This window comes from Aphelocoma coerulescens, unplaced genomic scaffold (assembly GCF_041296385.1).
Source record: "Aphelocoma coerulescens isolate FSJ_1873_10779 unplaced genomic scaffold, UR_Acoe_1.0 HiC_scaffold_306, whole genome shotgun sequence".
NCBI lineage: Eukaryota > Metazoa > Chordata > Aves > Passeriformes > Corvidae > Aphelocoma > Aphelocoma coerulescens.
Window position 1 is genome coordinate 68,710 of NW_027183650.1, and position 20,504 is coordinate 89,213.

The 20,504-nt window shown below is 62.2% G+C and overlaps 2 protein-coding genes across 2 annotated transcripts in view; one reads left to right on the forward strand and one right to left on the reverse strand.

Moving 5' to 3' along the window:
* Nucleotides 1-1,704: 1,704 nt before the first annotated feature.
* On the reverse strand, nt 1,705-4,389 carry LOC138101473 (uncharacterized transmembrane protein DDB_G0289901-like). Its single transcript, XM_068999242.1, has one exon. The coding sequence runs from the start codon at nt 4,387-4,389 to the stop codon at nt 1,705-1,707; it is 2,685 nt and encodes an 894-aa protein (XP_068855343.1).
* A 16-nt stretch (nt 4,390-4,405) lies between these two features.
* LOC138101474 (retinal guanylyl cyclase 1-like) overlaps nt 4,406-20,504 on the forward strand; it is a 30,115-nt gene continuing 14,016 nt past the window's right edge. Inside the window, exons 1-13 of the mRNA XM_068999243.1 lie at nt 4,406-4,500; nt 4,734-5,551; nt 6,066-6,367; nt 7,560-7,914; nt 9,193-9,277; nt 9,710-9,806; nt 11,835-11,933; nt 12,919-12,996; nt 13,297-13,377; nt 14,844-15,020; nt 16,561-16,717; nt 17,374-17,523; nt 18,311-18,459. Of these exons, the coding sequence (XP_068855344.1) occupies nt 4,406-4,500; nt 4,734-5,551; nt 6,066-6,367; nt 7,560-7,914; nt 9,193-9,277; nt 9,710-9,806; nt 11,835-11,933; nt 12,919-12,996; nt 13,297-13,377; nt 14,844-15,020; nt 16,561-16,717; nt 17,374-17,523; nt 18,311-18,459 (2,643 nt within the window). The remainder of the gene's footprint in view (nt 4,501-4,733; nt 5,552-6,065; nt 6,368-7,559; nt 7,915-9,192; nt 9,278-9,709; nt 9,807-11,834; nt 11,934-12,918; nt 12,997-13,296; nt 13,378-14,843; nt 15,021-16,560; nt 16,718-17,373; nt 17,524-18,310; nt 18,460-20,504) is intronic.

The window sequence follows — 20,504 nt, forward strand, 5'->3', positions numbered from 1 at the left end:
TTATCCCGGGTTTAACCCCTCCCCCCCCGGGGGATTAACGGGGCCGCGGGGGATGATGGGAATGGGGGGGGCAGGGCCGGCTCATCCCCCCCCACTCCCCTCCCCCACCCCCCTTCCGGGAACCACTGACCACTGACCCCCCACTGACCGCTGACCCCCCAGTGACCACTGACCCCCCACTGACCGCTGACCCCCCACTGACCGCTGACCACTGACCACTGACCCCCCAGTGACCACTGACCCCCCAGTGACCACTGACCCCTCACTGTCCGCTGACCACTGACCACTGCCCCCCAGTGACCACTGACCCCCAGTGACCACTGACCACTGACCACTGACCCCCCACTGACCGCTGACCACTGACCACTGACCCCCCAGTGACCACTGACCCCTCACTGACCGCTGACCACTGACCACTGACCCCCCAGTGACCACTGACCCCCCAGTGACCACTGACCAGTGACCACCGCCACTGCCCCCACTGACCGCTGACCACTGACCACTGACCCCCCCACTGACCACTGACCCCCCAGTGACCACTGACCACTGACCACTGCCACTGACCCCCAGTGACCACTGACCCCCCCAATGACCACTGACCCCCCAGTGACCACTGACCCCCAACTGACCGCTGACCACTGGCCCCCCCAATGACTGGCCCCCTCACTGACCATCCCCACTGACCACTGACCCAAACCACTGACCGCTGACCACTGACCCCCCCAATGACCACTGACCCCCTCGCTGACCACCCCCAATGACCACTGACTCCCCCCACTGACCACTGACCACCCCTGGGAGCCCCCCACTGACCACTGACCCCTCCCACTGACCACTGACCCCTCCCACTGACCACTGACTCCCCCCACTGGCCACTGACTCCCCCCAGGGACCACTGACCACCCCTGGGAGCCCCCCACTGACCAGTGACCCCTCCCATTGACCACTGACCCCGTCCCACTGACCACTGACCACTGACCCCCTCCCCACTGACCACAGCGTGTCCCCCAGGTGACCCTCCCATGGTGGCCATGGTGACATCGCTGGACGCCTCCGGCCACCCCCGGCCCTGAGGGGTCTCGGCCCCGGCACAGCCTGGACATGCGGCCCCGCGGGGACGGGGCTGGGGACGGCGGGGACCCCGCCCGCGGTGGCACCGGGACAGCCCAGGGTGGCACCGGGGACACCTCCCACCGTGGTGGCATTTCCCCCGTTGGTGGCACCTCTCGTGGCATCGTCTCGAGTGGTGGTGGCACCTCCCAGGATGACACCGGCACCTCCCACGGTGACACCGGCACATCCCATGGTGACACCAGCACCTCCCATGGTGACACCGGTACATCCCATGGTGACACCAGCACCTCCCGCGGTGGCATCCACCACAGCGACACCCACAACGGTGACGTTTCCCACGGTGGTGGCACCTCCCACAGCATCATCTCCCACGGTGGCATCTCCAGCGGTGACATCTCCCGCAGTGGTGGCACATCCCGTGGTGGCACCTCCCACAGTGACCTCGCCCACGGTGGTGGCACCTCCCATGGCATCATCTCCCACAGTGGTGGCATCTCCTCTCATGGTGACTCTTTCTCTGGTGGCTTCTGCCATGGTGGCACCTCCCAGGAGAGTGGCAACTCCCACGGTGACATCTCCAATGGTGGTGACATCTCCCACGGTGGTGGCATCTCCAATGGTGGTGACGTCTCACATGGGGGCATTTCCCACGGTGACAGCTCCATTGTTGGTGGCTCTGCTCATGGCATCATCTCCCACACTGGTGGCACCTCCCATGGTGGCACCTCCCACAGTGACGTCTCCCACAGTGGTGGCACTTTCCATGTTGGTGGCTCCTCTCACAGCGTTGTTTCCCATGGTGGCATCTCCAGCGGTGACATTTCCAGCTGTGGTGGCACCTCCCATGGCATCATCTCCCACGGCGGCATCTCCTCTCATGGTGACTCTTTCTCTGGTGGCTTCTGCCATGGTGGCACCTCCCAGGAGAGTGACAACTCCCACGGTGACATCTCCAATGGTGGTGACATCTTGCATGGGGACATTTCCCACGGTGACAGCTCCATTGTTGGTGGCTCTGCTCATGGCATCATCTCCCACACTGGTGGCACCTCCCATGGTGGCACCTCCCACAGTGATGTCGCCCATGGTGGTGGCACTTTCCATGTTGGTGACTCCTCTCACAGCGTTGTTTCCCACGGTGGCATCTCCAGCGGTGACATCTCCCACACTGGTGGCATCTCCTCTCATGGTGACTCTTTCTCTGGTGACATCTCCCATGGTGGCACCTCCCACAGTGGCATCTCCCATGGTGGTGGCACCTTCTGTGGTGGCACTTCCCACAGGGACATTTCCCACATTGGTGGCATCTCTCACGGCATCATCTCCCACGGTGACATCTCCAATGGTGGTGGCATCTCCAATGGTGGTGACATCTTGCATGGGGACATTTCCCACGGTGACAGCTCCATTGTTGGTGGCTCTGCTCATGGCATCATCTCCCACACTGGTGGCACCTCCCATGGTGGCACCTCCCACAGTGACGTCTCCCACAGTGGTGGCACTTTCCATGTTGGTGGCTCCTCTCACAGCGTCATTTCCCACGGTGGCACCTCCAGTGGTGACATCGCCCACAGTGGTGGCATCTCCTCTCATGGTGACTCTTGCTCTGGTGGCTTCTGCCATGGTGGCACCTCCCAGAAAAGTGACAACTCCCACAGTAACATCTCCCATGGTGGCATCTCCCATGGTGACATCTCCCATGGTGGTGGCACTTTCCACGTTGGTGGCTCCTCTCACGGCATCGTCTCCCACAGTGACATCTCCAACAGCGGTGCCGTCTCTGATGGGGACATCTCCAATGGTGGTGGCATCTCTTGTGGCACCACCTCCCACGGTGGCATCTCCAAAAGTGACACATCCCATGGGGGCTTCTCCAATGGTGGCACCTCCCACGGTGACATCTCCCCCAGTGACATTTTCCACGGCGGTGGCACCTCTGGCGTCGTGACCCCCCATGGTGGTGACGTCTCCCACCGTGGCATCTTCCACGGTGACACCTCCCACAGGGACATCTCCCACGGTGGTGGCATCTCCCGTGGTGGCATCTCCAGCAGTGACATCTCCCCTGGTGGTGGCGTCTCCCCGAATGGCCTCTCCCACGGTGGTGGCATCTCCAACAGTGACCTCGGCCACAAGGACGTCTCCTATGGCGGTGTCACATCCCACAGTGACACCTCCCGCAGTGGTGGCATCTCCCACGGTGGTGGCATCTCTTGTGGCACCACCTCCCATGGTGACATCGGCCACAGTGACATTTCTCATGGCGGTGGCACCTCCCATGGCAGCATCTCCAATGATGACACCCCCCATGGCAGTGGCACCTCTTGTGGCATCGCAACCCATGGTGGCATCTCTCATGGTGGCATCTCCCATGGTGGCACCTCCAACAGGGACATCTCCCACAGTGGTGGCATCTCCAACAAGGATGTCTCCCACAGTGGTGGCATCTCCCATGGCGACATCTCCCGTGGTGGCACCTCCAAGAAGAACATCTCCCACAGTGGTGGCACCTCCAAGAAGGACATCTCCCACAGTGGTGGCATCTCCCATGGTGGCACCTCCCGTGGTGGCACCTCCAAGAAGGACATCTCCCACAGTGGTGGCATCTCCCATGGTGGCACCTCCCGTGGTGGCACCTCCAAGAAGGACATCTCCCACAGTGGTGCCATCTCCCATGGTGGCATCTCCCGTGGTGGCACCTCCAAGAAGGACATCTCCCACAGTGGTGCCATCTCCCATGGTGGCATCTCCCATGGTGGCACCTCCAAGAAGGACATCTCCCACAGTGGTGGCATCTCCCGTGGTGGCATCTCCCATGGTGGCACCTCCCGTGGTGACATCTCCAACGGTGACACCTCCCACAGTGGTGGCATCTCCCACGTTGACATCTCCAAAACTGACACCTCCAACAGTGACCCCTGCCATGGGCACACCTCCCATGGTGACACCTCCAATGGTGACACCTCCAACGGTGACCCCTGCCATGGGCACACCTCCCATGGTGACACCTCCAATGGTGACCCCTGCCATGGTGACACCTCCCATGGTGACACCTCCCGTGGTGACACCTCCAACAGTGACCCCTGCCATGGTGACTCCTCCCATGGTGACACCTCCAATGGTGACCCCTGCCATGGGGACACCTCCCATGGTGACACCTCCAACAGTGACCCCTGCCATGGTGACACCTCCCATGGTGACACCTCCCGTGGTGACACCTCCAACAGTGACACCTCCCATGGTGACACCTCCCATGGTGACACCTCCCATGGTGACACCTCCAACGGTGACACCTCCAACAGTGACACCTCCCATGGTGACACCTCCAACGATGACCCCTGCCATGGGCACACCTCCCATGGTGACACATCCCGTGGTGACCCCTGCCATGGGGACACCTCCCATGGTGACACCTCCAACAGTGACGCCTGCCATGGTGACACCTCCCGTGGTGACACCTCCCGTGGTGACACCTCCCATGGTGACACTTCCAACGGTGACCCCTGCCATGGTGACACCTCCCATGGTGACACCTCCCATGGTGACACCTCCAACGGTGACCCCTGCCATGGGGACACCTCCCATGGTGACACCTCCCGTGGTGACCCCTCCCATGGTGACAATGGTGCCACCTCCCATTGCGCTGGCACCTCCCACAGGGACGCCTCTCGCAGCGGTGCCACCTCCCGCGATGGCATCTCCCGAGGCGGTTCCACCTCCCGCGGTGGCATCTCCCGAGGCGGTTCCACCTCCCGCGGTGGCATCTCCCGAGGCGGTGCCGCCTCCCGCGCCGCGGCCTCGCCGCTCCTGCTGCTGCTGCTGTCCCACCACCCGCGGTGGCCTCCCCCGCTGGCCCCTGTCCCCCTGCTGCTGCTGCTGCTCCTGCTCGGGCCCTGTCCCCTGCCCTCGCTGGCCGCCACCTTCAAGGTGGGGGTGCTGGGTCCCTGGGGCTGTGACCCGCTGCTGGCGCGGGCGCTGCCCGAGGTGGCCTCGCGCCTGGCCGTGGCGCGGCTCAACCGCGACCCCGCGCTGACCGCCGGCTACTGGTGGGACGCGGCCGTGCTGCCCGAGCCCTGCGCCACCCCCCAGGCCGTGGCCGGCCTGGTCAACGCCGAGCGCTACGCCAGCGCCATCGTGGGTCCCCTCAACCCCGCGGCCTGCGGCGCCGCCGGACTCTTGGCCGCGGCCTGGAACAAGCCCTTGGTGTCCTGGGCGTGCGCCGGGGCCGGAGCGGTCACTCTGGTGAGGCCGCTGCCCGCGCCGGCCGGCGTCCTGCACGCCGTGCTGCGCTACTTCCGCTGGGCGCACGTGGCCGTGGTGGCCGCGCCGCAGGACCTGTGGGTGGAGACCGGCGCGGAGCTGGCGCGGGAGCTGAGGGCCAGGGGGCTGCCGGTCACCGTGGTCACCGCGGCCGGAGAGGACGAGGAAGAGGCGGAGCAGGCGCTGAGAAGGGTGCAGAGGGCGGACGGGGTGCGAGGTGAGGGCGGGGAGGGAGAGGGAGGGAGAGGGAGGGATGGAGGTGGAGGAGGGAGGTGGAGGTGGAGGTGGAGGTGGAGGAGGGAGATGGAGGTGGGAGATGGAGATGGAGATGGAGATGGAGATGGAGGAGGGAGATGGAGGTGGAGGAGGGAGATGGAGGTGGAGGAGAGAGGTGGAGATGGAGGTGGAGGTGGAGATGGAGATGGAGGTGGAGATGGAGATGGAGGGAAGGGGAGGGATGGATGGATGGATGGATGGATGGATGGATGGATGGATGGATGGATGGATCCATGGATGGATGGATCCATGGATGGATGGATGGATGGACGGACAGACAGACGGATGGATGGATGGATGGATGGATAAAGGATGGGCAGAGATGGGAAGGGAAGGATGGATGAAGATGGACGCTGATGGACAGCTGGAACGGATGAAGTCCAGGGCGGGACTCGGGGGGCGCTGCCCGGTGCCATCGCCCGCGTCCCCACGTCCGCGCCGTGTCCCCCCGGCAGTGGTGGTGATGTGCATGCACTCCGTCCTGCTGGGCGGCCGGGAGCAGAAGGTTCTCCTGGAGAAGGCCGAGGACCTGGGCATGACGGACGGGACGTTCGTGTTCATCCCGTACGACGCGCTGACCTTCGCGCTGCCCTATCACCACGTGCCCTACCCGGTGCTGGCCAACAACACCAAGCTGCGCCTGGCCTACGACGCCGTGCTGACCATCACCATCGACTCGCCCGACACCTCCTTCCACGAGGCCCTCGAGGAGGCCAAGAAGGCCTATGAGGTCCCCATGAACATCAACCCCACGGAGGTGGGGCTGGGGGGGGTCTCGAAGGGGTTTGGAGGGGTCTGGTGGGGTTGGGGATGTCTTGAGGGGGGTTTGGGGCATCTTCAGGGGGTTTGAGGGGCATCTCTAGAGGGTTTGGGGTATCTCAAGGGGATTTGAGGTATCTCAAGGGGGTTTGGGGTATCTCAAGGGGGTTTGAGGGTATCTCTGGAGGGTTTGGGGTGTCCCAAGAGGGTTGGAGGTGTCTTAATGGAGTTTAGGGTATCTCAGGAGGGTTTGGGGACACCTCTGGAGGGTTTGAAGCAGCTTAACCGAGTTTGGGGTATCCCAGGGGGGTTTGGGGGCATCTCAAGGGGGTTTGGAGGTATCTTCATGGGATTGGGGATACCTTGATGGGGTTGGGGGCATCTCAAGGGGGTTTGGGGCATCTCGCAGGGGTTGGGTAGAGGTGGCTGTGGTCAATGGGAAATTACCACAGCCAATAGGAGATGACCATGGCCATCTTGATTGACCACATCCAGTGGGAGATGACCACAGCCAACATGAGATGACCATGGCCAATGGGAAATGACCATGGCCAGTATGAGATGGCCATGGCCAATGGGAGGTGACCATGGCCATATTGGTTGCCCATGGCCAATGGGAGATGACCATGGTCAACACAAGATGACCGTGGCCAATGGGAGATGACCGTGGCCAACACGAGATGACCATGGCCAACAGGAGATCACCACGGCCATCTTGTGTTGACCATAACCATCTTTGTTGACCATGGCAATGGAAGGAGACCATGGCCAGCAGGAGATGACCATGGCCACCTTGCCTTGACCATGGCCAGCAGGAGATGACCATGGCCACCTTACCTTGACCATGGCCAGCAGGAGATGACCATGGCCACCTTACCTTGACCATGGCCAGCGGGAGATGACCATGGCCACCTTGCCTTGACCATGGCCAGTGAGAGATGACGATGGCCAGCAGGAGATGACCATGGCCACCTTACCTTGACCATGGCCAGCAGGAGATGACCATGGCCACCTTACCTTGACCATGGCCAATGAGAGATGACGATGGCCAGCAGGAGATGACCATGGCCACCTTGCCTTGACCACGGCCAACGCAACATAACCACACCCCCACCCTCCCCCTCTGGGTGCCACCACCCCCCACCCCGTGGCACCCACCGGTGTCCCCTGACCTGTCCCCCCCCCGCCAGGTCCACCCGCTCTTCTCCACCATCTACAACTCCATCTACTTCCTGGCCATGGTGGTGGAGGCCACGCACCGCAGCGGCCGCTGGGTGATGGGCACCAGCGTGGCCGACCACGCCCGCGACTTCCAGCTCGAGGGCTTCTGCCAGACCTTCACCGTGGACAAGGACGGCGAAGTCTCGGTGCCCTACGTGGTGCTGGACACGGACGGCAAAGGCCACCACCTGTGGGCGGTCTACGGGCTGGAGCCGGGCATGCGGGGCCTCAGCTACCGTAGCCACAGCCCCCACTGGCCCCACAGCTCCAGCCCGGACACCGACGCCGGCTGCTGGTTCGACTCCAGCACCATCTGCAACGGAGGTGGGCGGCCACGGGGTCACCAGGGGCTTGGGAGGGTCAGGGTGGTGGTGACACCATGGTCCAGGACCAGCCATGGTGCCACCACGGTTCTGGACCAGCCGTGGTCCCTTCATGGTTGTGGTGCCACCATGGTTCTGGACCAACCGTGGTCCCTTCATGGTCATGGTGCCACCACGGTTCTGGATCAATCAGGGTCATGGTGCCACCACGGTTCTGGACCAGCCGTGGTCCCTCCATGGTCATGGTGCCACCACAGTTCTGGACCAGCCGTGGTCCCTCCATGGTCATGATTCCATCACAGTTCTGGACCAGCTGTGGTCCCTCCATGGTCATGGTGCCACCACAGTTCTGGACCAGCTGTGGTCCCTCCATGGTCATGGTGCCGCCACGGTTCTGGATCAATCGGGGTCTTGGTGCCACCACGGTCCTGGAGCTCAAGGGAGTTTGGAGGCATCTCCAGGGGGTTTCAAGTCATCTGTAGGGGGTTTAGAGGCATCTCAAAGGGGTCATGGTGCCACTACAGCCCTGGAACTACCGTGGTCACTGTCCCACCACAGTCCCAGTCCCACCATGGTCCCAGTCCCACCAGTCCCACCATGTTCCTGCTCCCACCACGGGCCATATGTCTGAGTGTCCAAGTGTCCAAGTGTCTGAGTGTCCAAGTGTCCAAGTGTCCGAGTGTCTCTGAGGTGGCCGGGCAGGCCAGTGGCACCAGGGTGTGTCCATCCCTTCCTCCGTTCTTCCCTCCATCCCTTCCTTCCTCCATTGCCCCTGCAGATCCTCCATCCATCCACAGCGACCACGTCCATCTGTCCATCCATCCATCCATGTCCATCTGTCCATCTGTCCATCCATCCATCCAACCATCCATGTCCACCATGTCCAACCATCCATCCATCCAACCATCCATGTCCACCATGTCCAACCATCCATCCATCCAACCCTCCATCCGTCCATGTCCACCATGTCCATCCGTCCATCCATCCATCCATCCATCCATCCATGTCCACCATGTCCATCCATCCATCCATGTCCACCATGTCCATCTGTCCATCCATCCATGTCCACCATGTCCATCCATCCTCTCCCCTCTCCATCCATGTCCACCCACAGGTGACCTCCAGTGCCACAATCACTGGGTGACCTTGATTCCCCAGGTGACCACATCCCCCTGGTCACCTCTGGTCACTCTGGGTCACTCTGGGTCACTCCGGGTCACTCCTGGTCACTCCCGGTCACTCCCAGTCACTCCTGGTCACTCCCGTGGTCTCTTTGCAGGGTTGGATGCCAAATTTGTCTTCTTCTTGTTCCTCCTCATCGCCGCCATCATCGCGGCCGGCGCCGCCCTCGCCTGCCACATCAGGTGGGTGGCCCTGGTGGCCCTGGTGGCCCCTCAGCAGCTCCATGTCCCTGCCCAGGGTGGCCCAGGGTGGCCCCTCGGCAGCTCCATGTCCCTGCCCAGGGTGGCCCTGGTGGCCCCTCAGCAGCTCCCTGTCCCTGCCCAGGGTGGCCCTGGTGGCCCCTCAGCAGCTCCATGTCCCTGCCCGGGGTGGCCCTGGTGGCCCCTCAGCAGCTCCATGTCCCTGCCCCGGGTGGCCCTGGTGGCCCTGGTGACTCTGGTGTCCCCTCAGCATCTCAGGGGGGGCCCCAGTGATCCTGGTGGCCCCTCAGCAGCTCCATGTCCCCGCTCTGGGGTGGCCCTGCTGGCCCTGCTGGCCCTCCTGGCCCCGGTGGCAGCTCGGTGGCCCCACTCTGGGGTGTCCCCGGTGTCCCCACCATCCCCACCGTCCCCCAGGCGCTACATCCAGCAGGCGCAGCTCGTCAATGGCCCCAACAAAATCATCCTGACCATGGAGGACCTGACCTTCACCTACACCCAGAGCAGCAAACAGGTGACACCGGCGGGGGGACAATGGGGGGACAGCGGGGACACCCCAGAGTGGGTGGGACAGCGGGGGGACAATGGCGGGACAGCAGGGACACCCCGGAGTGGGTGGGACAGCGGGGGGACAATGGGGGGACAGCGGGGACACCCCAGAGTGGGTGGGACAGCGGGGGGACAATGGGGGGACAGCGGGGACACCCCGGAGTGGGTGGGACAGCGGGGGGACAATGGGGGGACAGCGGGGGGACAATGGGGGGACAGTGGGAGGATGATGGGGAGGAAAACAGGGAGACATCATGGGGGACGTTGAGGAGGCCACGTTGGCTCAGGGTGAAGTGTCCCCATGGCCTGAGGTGTCCCCATGGCCTGAGGTGTCCCCAGGGCCAGGAGAACCTGGTGTGACCCCATGGGTAAAGTGTCCCCATGGCCTGAGGTGTCCCCAGGGCCTGAGGTGTCCCTGGGGCCAGGGAGAACCTGGTGTGACCCCATGGGTGAAGTGTCCCCATGGCCTGAGGTGTCCCCATGGCCTGAGGTGTCCCCAGGGCCAGGGAGAACCTGGTGTGACCCCATGGGTGATGTGTCCCCATGGCCTGAGGTGTCCCCATGGCCTGAGGTGTCCCCAGGGCCAGGGAGAACCTGGTGTGACCCCATGGGTGAAGTGTCCCCATGGCCTGAGGTGTCCCCAGGGCCTGAGGTGTCCCTGGGGCCAGGGAGAACCTGGTGTGACCCCATGGGTGAAGTGTCCCCATGGCCTGAGGTGTCCCCATGGCCTGAGGTGTCCCCAGGGCCAGGAGAAGGTCCATGGGCTGGTGTGACACATCCCCATGACCGGTGGGACCCCATGGGTGACGTTCCCAATGCGTGACGTGTCCCCAGTGGGTTGTTGGGTCCCCATGACTGGTGGGACCCTGTGGGTGACGTGTCCCCGGTGGGTGACGTGTCCCCAGTGGGTTGTTGGGTCCCCATGACCAGTGGGACCCCGTGGGTGACGTCCCCAATGCGTGACGGGTCCCCAGTGGGTTGTTGGGTCCCCGTGACCGGTGGGACCCCGTGGGTGACGTGTCCCCGGTGGGTGACGTGTCCCCAGGGCCAGGGACAACCTGGTGGGACCCTGTGGGTGACGTGTCCCCGGTGGGTGACGTGTCCCCAGTGGGTGACGTGTCCCCAGGGCCAGGGACAACCTGGTGGGACCCTGTGGGTGACGTGTCCCCGGTGGGTGACGTGTCCCCAGGGCCAGGGACAACCTGGTGGGACCCTGTGGGTGACGTGTCCCCATGACTGGTGGCTCTCCATGGCTGGTGTGTCCCTGTGGTGACGTGTCCCCATGGGTGATGTGTCCCCATGAGTGATGTGTCCCCAGGGGTGATGTGTCCCCATGGTGGGACCCCGTGGATGATGGGTCCCCATAAGTGACATGTCCCCATGGGTGACATCCCCAGTGTCCCCATGGCTGCTGTGACCCCTTGGTGACATCTCCCAATGGGTGCCGTGTCCCCATGGGTGACACCTCCATGTCCCCACGCCTGCTGTGATCCCATGGTGACATCTCCCAATGGGTGACCTGTGCCCATGGGTGACACCTCCGTGTCCCCACACCTGCTGTGACCCCATGGTGACATCTCCCAATGGGTGCCGTGTCCCCATGGGTGACACCTCCGTGTCCCCATCCCTGATATGACCCCATGGTGACATCTCCCAATGGGTGACCTGTCCCCGTGGGTGGCACCTCCATGTCCCCACGCCTGCTGTGACCCCTTGGTGACATCTCCCCCTGGGTGCCGTGTCCCCATCCCTGATATGACCCCATGGCGACATCTCCCAGTGGGTGACACCTCCGTGTCCCCATGGGTGACCCCACAATGTCCCCATGCCCGTTGTGACCCCTTGGTGACATCTCCCAATGGGTGACCTGTCCCCATGGGTGACACCTCCGTGTCCCCATCCCTGATATGACCCCATGGCGACATCTCCCACTGGGTGACACCTCCGTGTCCCCATGGGTGACCCCTTGGTGCCCGCCGCCCCTCCCCCGCAGGTGGACAGCAGCCAGGCCAGCCTGGCCGGTCACAGCGTGGCCGACACCAAGAGCCTCCACAGCGCCACCCCCGGCCCGGACAACGCCAACGCAGCCGAGGTGAGACCCCCCCCGGCCCCGCCCCCTGCGTGTCACCCACCCCTCCCCTCCCCCACGTTGGAGACCCCTGCCCTGCCCCCCTGGGGGATGATTGACAGCTGCTTCCCGGCCCCGCCCCTCCTCCGGGGTGATGATTGACAGCTGCTTCCCAGCCCCGCCCCCCCTCCGGGTCATGATTGACAGCTGCTTCCCGGCCCCGCCCCTCCTCCGGGGTGATGATTGACAGCTGCTTCCCAGCCCCGCCCCCCCGCCGGGTGATGATTGACAGCTGTTTCCCGGCCCCCGCCCCCCTCTGGGCGATGATTGACAGATGTTTCCCAGCCCCGCCCCCGTCTGGGCAATGATTGACAGCTGTTTCCCGGCCCTGCCCCCCCCGGCAATGATTGACAGCTGTTTCCCGGCCCCGCCCCCCACGGGCGATGATTGACAGCTGCTTCCCAGCCCCGCCCCCCCTCCGGGTCATGATTGACAGCTGCTTCCCGGCCCCGCCCCTCCTCCGGGGTGATGATTGACAGCTGCTTCCCGGCCCCGCCCCTCCTCCGGGGTGATGATTGACAGCTGCTTCCCAGCCCCGCCCCCCCTCCGGGTGATGATTGACAGCTGTTTCCCGGCCCCGCCCCCCCTCCGGGTGATGATTGACAGCTGTTTCCCGGCCCCGCCCTCCTCCTGGCAATGATTGACAGCTATTTCTCGGCCCCGCCCCCTCGGACGATGATTGACAGCTGCTTCCCAGCCCTGCCCCCCCGCCGGGTCATGATTGACAGCTGCTTCGCAGCCCCGTCCCCCTCCGGGCGATGATTGACAGCTGTTTCCCGGCCCCGCCCCCTCGGGCGATGATTGACAGCTGTTTCCCGGCCCCGCCCCCTCGGGCAATGATTGACAGCTGTTTCCCAGCCCCGCCCCCCCGGGCGATGATTGACAGCTGTTTCCCGGCCCCGCCCCCCCCGGGCGATGATTGACAGCTGTTTCCCGGCCTTTCCCGCAGGAGAAGCCGAAGGACAGCAGCAACCTCCCGCTCCTGCTGCTCCTGTTCAACCAGCAGGGCATCGTCGCCTCCATGCAGGTGAGGCCGGGAGCCAAAATCCCCCCGATTCACCCCAAAATCTCACCCTCTGCCTCGCCCCTCCCCCCTTCCCCTCCCCCCCCCCCACCCACCACCCCAAATTTAAAGGGGGAAATTCGGGGGGGAGGGGGATATCTGAGGTGGGTTCGGGTCTCGGTGGGGTTGGGTGGGGTGGTGGGGTGTCACCGCGGCTGTTGAGTGTCCCCAGGTGTCCCTGAGTGTCCCCAGGTGTCCCTGAGTGCCCCCAGGGGTGGTTTTGGGGACGCTGAGGTCTCACCCCCCCGTGCCCCTCCCCCACAGGGTGACTGGGTGTGGCTGAAGAAATTCCCGGGGGACCAACACGTAGAGGTGAAACCGGCCACCAAGCTGACCTTCTGCAAGGTGACGGGGCTGGGGACACCCGGGGGCGAGGGGACATCAGGGGGGTGTGAGGGACAAGGTTGGAGCGTGGGGGAGCGTCATTGGGTCATGGGGACACTGAGGGGTCATGATGGACAATGATGGACCATGGGGAGCGTCATTGGGTCATGGGGACATCATTGGGTCATGGGGACACCAGGTGGCCATGGGACATTGTTGGGTCATGGGGATATTGAGGGGTCATGATGGACAATGATGGACCATGGGGAGCACCACTGGGTCATGGGGACATCGTTGGGTCATGGGGACATTGAGGGGTCATGGGGACACCAGGTGGCCATGGGACATTGGGTCATGGGGACATTGAGGGGTCATGATGGACAATGATGGACCATGGGGAGCACCACTGGGTCATGGGGACATCGTTGAGTCATGGAAACATCATTGGGTTTTGAGGACATCATTGGGTCATGGGACATTGAGGGGCAGTGGGGACATTGTTGGGTCATGGGGACATTGTTGGGTCATGACGGACAGTGATGGACCATGGGGAGCATCACTGGGTCATGGGGACATCGTTGGGTCTTGGGGACGCTGAGGGGTCATGGAGACATCGTTGAGTCATGGAAACATCATTGGGTCTTGGGGACATCATTGGGTCATGGGACATTGAGGGGCAGTGCGGACATTGTTGGGTCATGGGTACATTGGGTGGTCACGGGACATTGTTGTGTCATGGGGACATCGTTGGGTCATGGGGACATCGTTGGGTCATGATGGACAATGATGGACCATGGGGAGCGTCATTGGGTCATGGGGACATCGTTGAGTCATGGAAACATCATTGGGTCATGGGGATATCATTGGGTCATGATGGACAGTGATGGACCACAGGGAGCATCACTGGGTCATGGGGACATCGTTGGGTCATGGGGACACCAGGTGGCCATGGGACATTGTTGGGTCATGGGGACATTGAGGGGTCATGATGGACAATGATGGACCATGGGGAGCACCACTGGGTCATGGGGACATCGTTGGGTCTTGGGGACGCTGAGAGGTCATGGGGACATTGTTGAGTCATGGAAACATCATTGGGTCTTGGGGACATCATTGGGTCATGGGGACATCGTTGGGTCATGGGTACATTGGGTGGTCATGGGACATTGTTGGATCATGGGGACATCGTTGGGTCATGGGGACATCGTTGGACCATGGGGACATCATTGGGTCATGGGGACATCGTTGGGTCATGGGGACATTGGTGGGCCATGGTGGGACAATGTCAAGGCCAGGTCAAGGGGGGTCAAGGCCAGGTCAAGGCCAGGTCAAGGGGGTCAACACCGAGCCTCGTCCCACACGTCCCTGACACCATCCCACGTGTCCACGCCCTGTCCCATGTGTCCCCACCCCACGTGTCCCTGCTCCATCCCACTGTCGCCACCGCCTCCTTCGTGTCCCCTCCCCGGCCCCGCGTCCCCGCGCAGCTGCGGGACCTGCGGCACGAGAACGTGAACCTGTTCCTGGGCTTCTTCCACGACTGCGGCATCTTCGCCGTCGTGTCCGAGCACTGCTCGCGCGGGAGCCTCGAGGACCTGCTGCGCAACGAGGACATGAAGCTCGACTGGATGTTCAAGTCCTCCCTCCTCATCGACCTCATCAAGGTGGCCACGGGGTGGCCTTGGCGGTCTGGTGGCCATGGGGGTGCTGGTGGCTGTGGGGTGGTCATGGGGGTGGCCAAGGGGGTGAACTTGGGGGTGCTGGTGGCAAAGGAGGTGGCCATGATTGTGGGGGTGGCCACGGGGTGGTCACGGTGGTAGCCATGGAGGTGGCCTTGCTGGTTGGTGGCCGTGGCAGCCAAGGCAATGGTTGGTAGCCCTGATTGGTGGCTGTGGTGGTGGTGGCCACGGCTGTGGGCGGTGGCCATGGTGTTGTTGGCCATGGTTGGTGGCCATAGCGTCGGTTGTTGGCCATGGCATTGATTGTTGGCCATGGTGTTGTTGACCATGGTGTTGATTGGTGACCATGGAGGTGTTGACATTGGCATTGTTGACCACGGCATTGATTGTTGACCATGACCTTGGTCATGGCATTGACTGATGATCATGCCATTGTTGACCATGGCATTGATTGGTGACCATGGCACTGATTGGTGACCATGGCATTGATTGGTGACCACGGCATTGACTGGTGACCACGACCTTAATTGGTGTCCATGGCATTGTTGACCATGCCGTCGATTGTTGACCAAGATGCTGATTGTTGACCATGCCATTGATTGCCGACCATGGCGATGGTTGACCATGGGGATGACCACACCGGTAGCCATGACCCCACACTGTCCCCACAGGGTGTGCGGTACCTGCACCACCGCGACGTCGTCCATGGGCGCCTCAAGTCCCAGAACTCTGTGTTGGGTGGTGACCAGGGCACTGTTGGCCATGACGTTGATTGGTGACCATGGCATTGTTGACCATGGTGTTGGATGTTGACCTTGGCGTTGATTATTGACCGTGACGTTGGTCATGGCATTGTTGACGGTGGCATTGTTGATGATGTCATTGACTCTTGACCATGGTGATGTTGACCATGACATTGTTGACCATGATGTTGATTGTTGACCGTGGCGTTGTTGACCATGGGGTTGATTGTTGACCATGGCATTGTTGACCATGGCATTGTTGACCATGATGTTGATTGTTGACCATGGCATTGTTGACCATGGCATTGTTGACCATGGCATTGTTGACCATGGCGTTGATTGTTGACCACGGCATTGTTGACCATGGCATTGTTGACCATGACGTTATTGACCATGACATTGACCATGGCATTGTTGACCATGATGTTGTTTGTTGACCATGGCATTGTTGACCATGGCGTTGATTGTTGACCACGGCATTGTTGACCATGGCATTGACTCTTGACCATGGTGATGTTGACCATGGCATTGTTGACCATGGCATTGATTGTTGACCACGGCGTTGTTGACCATGACATTGACCATGGCGTTGTTGACCATATCATTGATCGTTGACCACAGAGGCGTTGGTCGCACCATTGGTGACCATGAGATGGGTTGGTGACCCCGGTGGCCATGGCGGCCATGACACCCTAATGCTGATCGGTGCCATGACCACCACGATGCTGACTGGTGCCCACGGCGGCCACGCCGGTGGCCGTGACACCTCCACGTCCCCGCAGGGCGTGCGGTACCTGCACCACCGCAGCGTCGTCCACGGGCGGCTCAAGTCGCGGAACTGCGTGGTGGACGGGCGCTTCGTGCTCAAGGTCACCGACTACGGCTACAACCAACTGCTCGAGGCCCAGCGCATCCCCGCCCCGCCCCCGCCCCCGCAAGGTGAGGGTGGGGTCGTGGGCGTGGCCTCGTGGGCGTGTCCTCATCGGCGTGGCCTCGTGGGGGTGGCTTCATGAGAAGCAAGGGGGGCTCCAGCGGGGGCGTGGCTTTTGGGGTGGGCGTGGACAATGGGGCGGGGCTAAAGGAATGGGCGTGGCTTCTGTGGGAAGGGGTGGGGCCGTGGGGATGGGTGTGGCCTGTGGAAAGGGGCGGGGCTTCGGGTTGGGAGGGTCTGTGAAGGTGTGGGTGTGGCCTTTGGGTTTAGGGCGTGGCCTGTGGGATTATGGCTCGGCTGGGGGCGTGGCCACGGCCAACATCAGCCAATCAGGGCGGGGTCTGACTGGAGTGGGCGTGGCCTCTGGTGTGGGCGTGGCCTTTCCATTCAGGGGCGTGGCCAGGCCATTCAGTGACGTCACCCCCCAGGGGTGGCGGCCATGCGGAAGAGGGCGTGGCTCCCCTGTAAGGGGGCGTGGCCTGGTTGTCTGTGGGCGTGGCCTCCATTTGGGCACGCCCAGCCCATCCTGGGGGCGTGGCCACGCCCTCAAGCGGCCTCCCATTGGGTGCTGGGCTGGGGTGGGTGTGGTCTATCGTGGTGGGCGTGTCCTGAGGGGCACTGGGCGTGTCCGGGTGGGCGTGTCCGATGCCGGCCCCGCCCCCAGAGCGGCTGTGGATGGCGCCGGAGCTGCTGCGGGACGAGACCCTGGAGCAGCGCGGCTCCTTCCGGGGGGACATCTACGCCATCGGGATCATCATGCAGGAGGTGATCTGCAGGAGCCCCCCCTACTGCATGCTGGGGCTGCCCCCCGAAGGTGCGCACCCCTAAACCCACCCCAAGAAACCCCAAACCGACCCCAAAACTGAGTTCTGCACCCACAAAAACCCCCGGAACCCTCCAAACTGAGCCCAAAACTGACCCCTCCAAACCTGACCCCAAAATGACCCCAAAATGACCCCAAAACTGACCCCAAAACTGACCCCTCCAAACCAACCCCAAAACTGACCCTAAAACTGATCCCAAAACTGACCCCTCCAAACCAACCCCAAAACTGATCCCAAAACTGACCCCAAAACGGACCCCTCCAAACCAACCCCAAAACCAACCCCAAAACTGGTCCCAAAACTGCCCCCTCCAAACCAACTCCAAAACCAACCCCAAAACCGGTCCCAAAACTGCCCCCTCCAAACCAACTCCAAAACTGACCCCAAAACCGACCCCAAAACCAAACCAAAACTGACCCCTCCAAACCAAACCCAAACCCGACCCCTCCAAACCAACCCCAAACCCGACCCCAAACCTGACCCCAAAACAGACCCCTCCAAACCAACCCCAAAACCAACCCCAAAACCCACCTCAAAACCAAGCCCAAAACTGATCCCTCCAAACCAACCCCAAACCTGACCCCAAACCCAACCCCAAACCTGACCCCAAACCCAACCCCAAACCTGACCCCAAAACTGCCCCCTCCAAACCAACCCCAAAACTGCCCCCTCCAAACCGACCTCATACCTGACCCCAAACCGACCCCAAACCCGACCCCAAACCGCCCCCAACCCCGCCCCCAAACCGCCCCCAACCCCCCGCGGTCGCTGCGGCAGAGATCATCGAGAAGGTGCGGAAGCCGCCCCCCCTGTGCCGCCCCGCGGTCTCGGCCGACCAGGCCCCGCTCGAGTGCATCCACCTGATGAAGGAGTGCTGGAGCGAGCAGCCCGAGAAGAGACCCACCATCGACCAGGTGTTCGACCAGGTGAGACCAGTACGGACCAGTACGGACCAGTATGGGGTGCTGGGACCAGTACGGGGTGGTGGGACCAGTATGGGATCAGTATGGGGTGATGGGAGCAGGAGCAGCCTGAGAAGAGACCCACCATCGACCAGGTGTTCGACAAGGTGAGACCAGTACGGACCAGTACAGACCAGTATGGGGTGGTGGGACCAGTATGGGACCAGTACGGGGTGGTGGGACCAGTATGGGGTGCTGGGACCAGTATGGGGTGCTGGGACCAGTATGGGGTGGTGGGAGCAGGAGCAGCCCGAGAAGAGACCCACCATCGACCAGGTGTTCGACCAGGTGAGACCAGTACGGACCAGTACGGACCAGTAGGGGGTGGTGGGAGCAGTATGGGGCCAGTATGGGGTGGTGGGACCAGTATGGGACCAGTATGGGGTGGTGGGACCAGTATGGGGTGATGGGAGCAGGAGCAGCCCGAGACCCACCATCGACCAGGTGTTCGACCAGGTGAGACCAGTATGGACCAGTACGGACCAGTATGGGGTGGTGGGACCAGTATGGGGTGCTGGGACCAGTATGGGGTGCTGGGACCAGTATGGGGTGGTGGGAGCAGGAGCAGCCCGAGAAGAGACCCACCATCGACCAGGTGTTCAACCAGGTGAGACCAGTACGGACCAGTACGGACCAGTATGGGGTGCTGGGACCAGTATGGGGTGGTGGGACCAGTATGGGGTGCTGGGACCAGTATGGGGTGGTGGGAGCAGGAGCAGCCCGAGAAGAGACCCACCATCGACCAGGTGTTCGACCAGGTGAGACCAGTATGGGACCAGTACGGGACCAGTACGGACCAGTATGGGGTGGTGGGACCAGTATGGGGTGATGGGAGCAGGAGCAGCCCGAGACCCACCATCGACCAGGTGTTCGACCAGGTGAGACCAGTACGGACCAGTATGGACCAGTATGGGGTGCTGGGACCAGTATGGGACCAGTATGGGGTGGTGGGACCAGTATGGGGTGCTGGGACCAGTATGGGACCAGTACAGGGTGGTGGGAGCAGGAGCAGCCCGAGAAGAGACCCACCATCGACCAGGTGTTCGACCAGGTGAGACCAGTACGGACCGGTACGGACCAGTATGGGGTGCTGGGACCAGTACGGGGTGGTGGGACCAGTATGGTGCCAGTATGGGGTGCTGGGACCAGTATGGGGTGGTGGGACCAGTATGGGGTGGTGGGACCAGTATGGCACCAGTATGGGGTGGTGGGACCAGTATGGGGTAGTGGGACCAGTATGGGACCAGTGTGGAGCAATGGGACCAGTACAGGGTGGTGGGACCAGTACAGGGTGGTGGGACCTGGGTTAGGATTCTCTATGGGTCTGACCCCCATCTATGGGGTTCTGTGGGGTTCTGTGGGGTTCTATGGGGCTCTATGGGGTCTCTATGGGGTTCTGTGGGGTCTCATTGGGTTCTGTGGGGTTCCATGGCGCTCTATGGGGTTCTATGGGTCCCTGTGTGGTTCTGTAAGGTCCTATGGGGTTCCATGGGGTTCTATGGGGTTTCTATGGGGTTCCATGGGTCTCTATGGGGTTCCATGGGGTTCTATGGATCTCTGCGGGGTTCCATGGGTCTCTATGGGGTTCTATGGGTCCCTATGAGGTTCTATGAGGTCCTATGGGGCTCCATGGGGTTCTTTAAGTTTCTGTGGGGTTTCATGGGGTTCTATGGGGTTCTATGGGTCCCTGTGTGGTTCTATAAGGTCCTATGGGGTTCCATGGGGTTCTATGGGGTTTCTATGGGGTTCCGTGGGTCTCTATGGGGTTCTATGGGTCCCTAAGGGGTTCTTTAAGGTTCTATGGGGTTCCATGGGGTTCCGTGGCTCTCTGTGGGGTTCCGTGGCTCTCTGTGGGGTTCTATGGGGCTCTATGGGTCCCTATGAGGTTCTTTAAAGTTCTATGGGGTTCCATGGTGCTCTATGAGGTTCTGTGGGTCCCTATGATGTTCTATAAGGTCCTATGGGGTCTCTATGGGTCCCTGTGTGGTTCTATAAGGTCTCTATGGGGT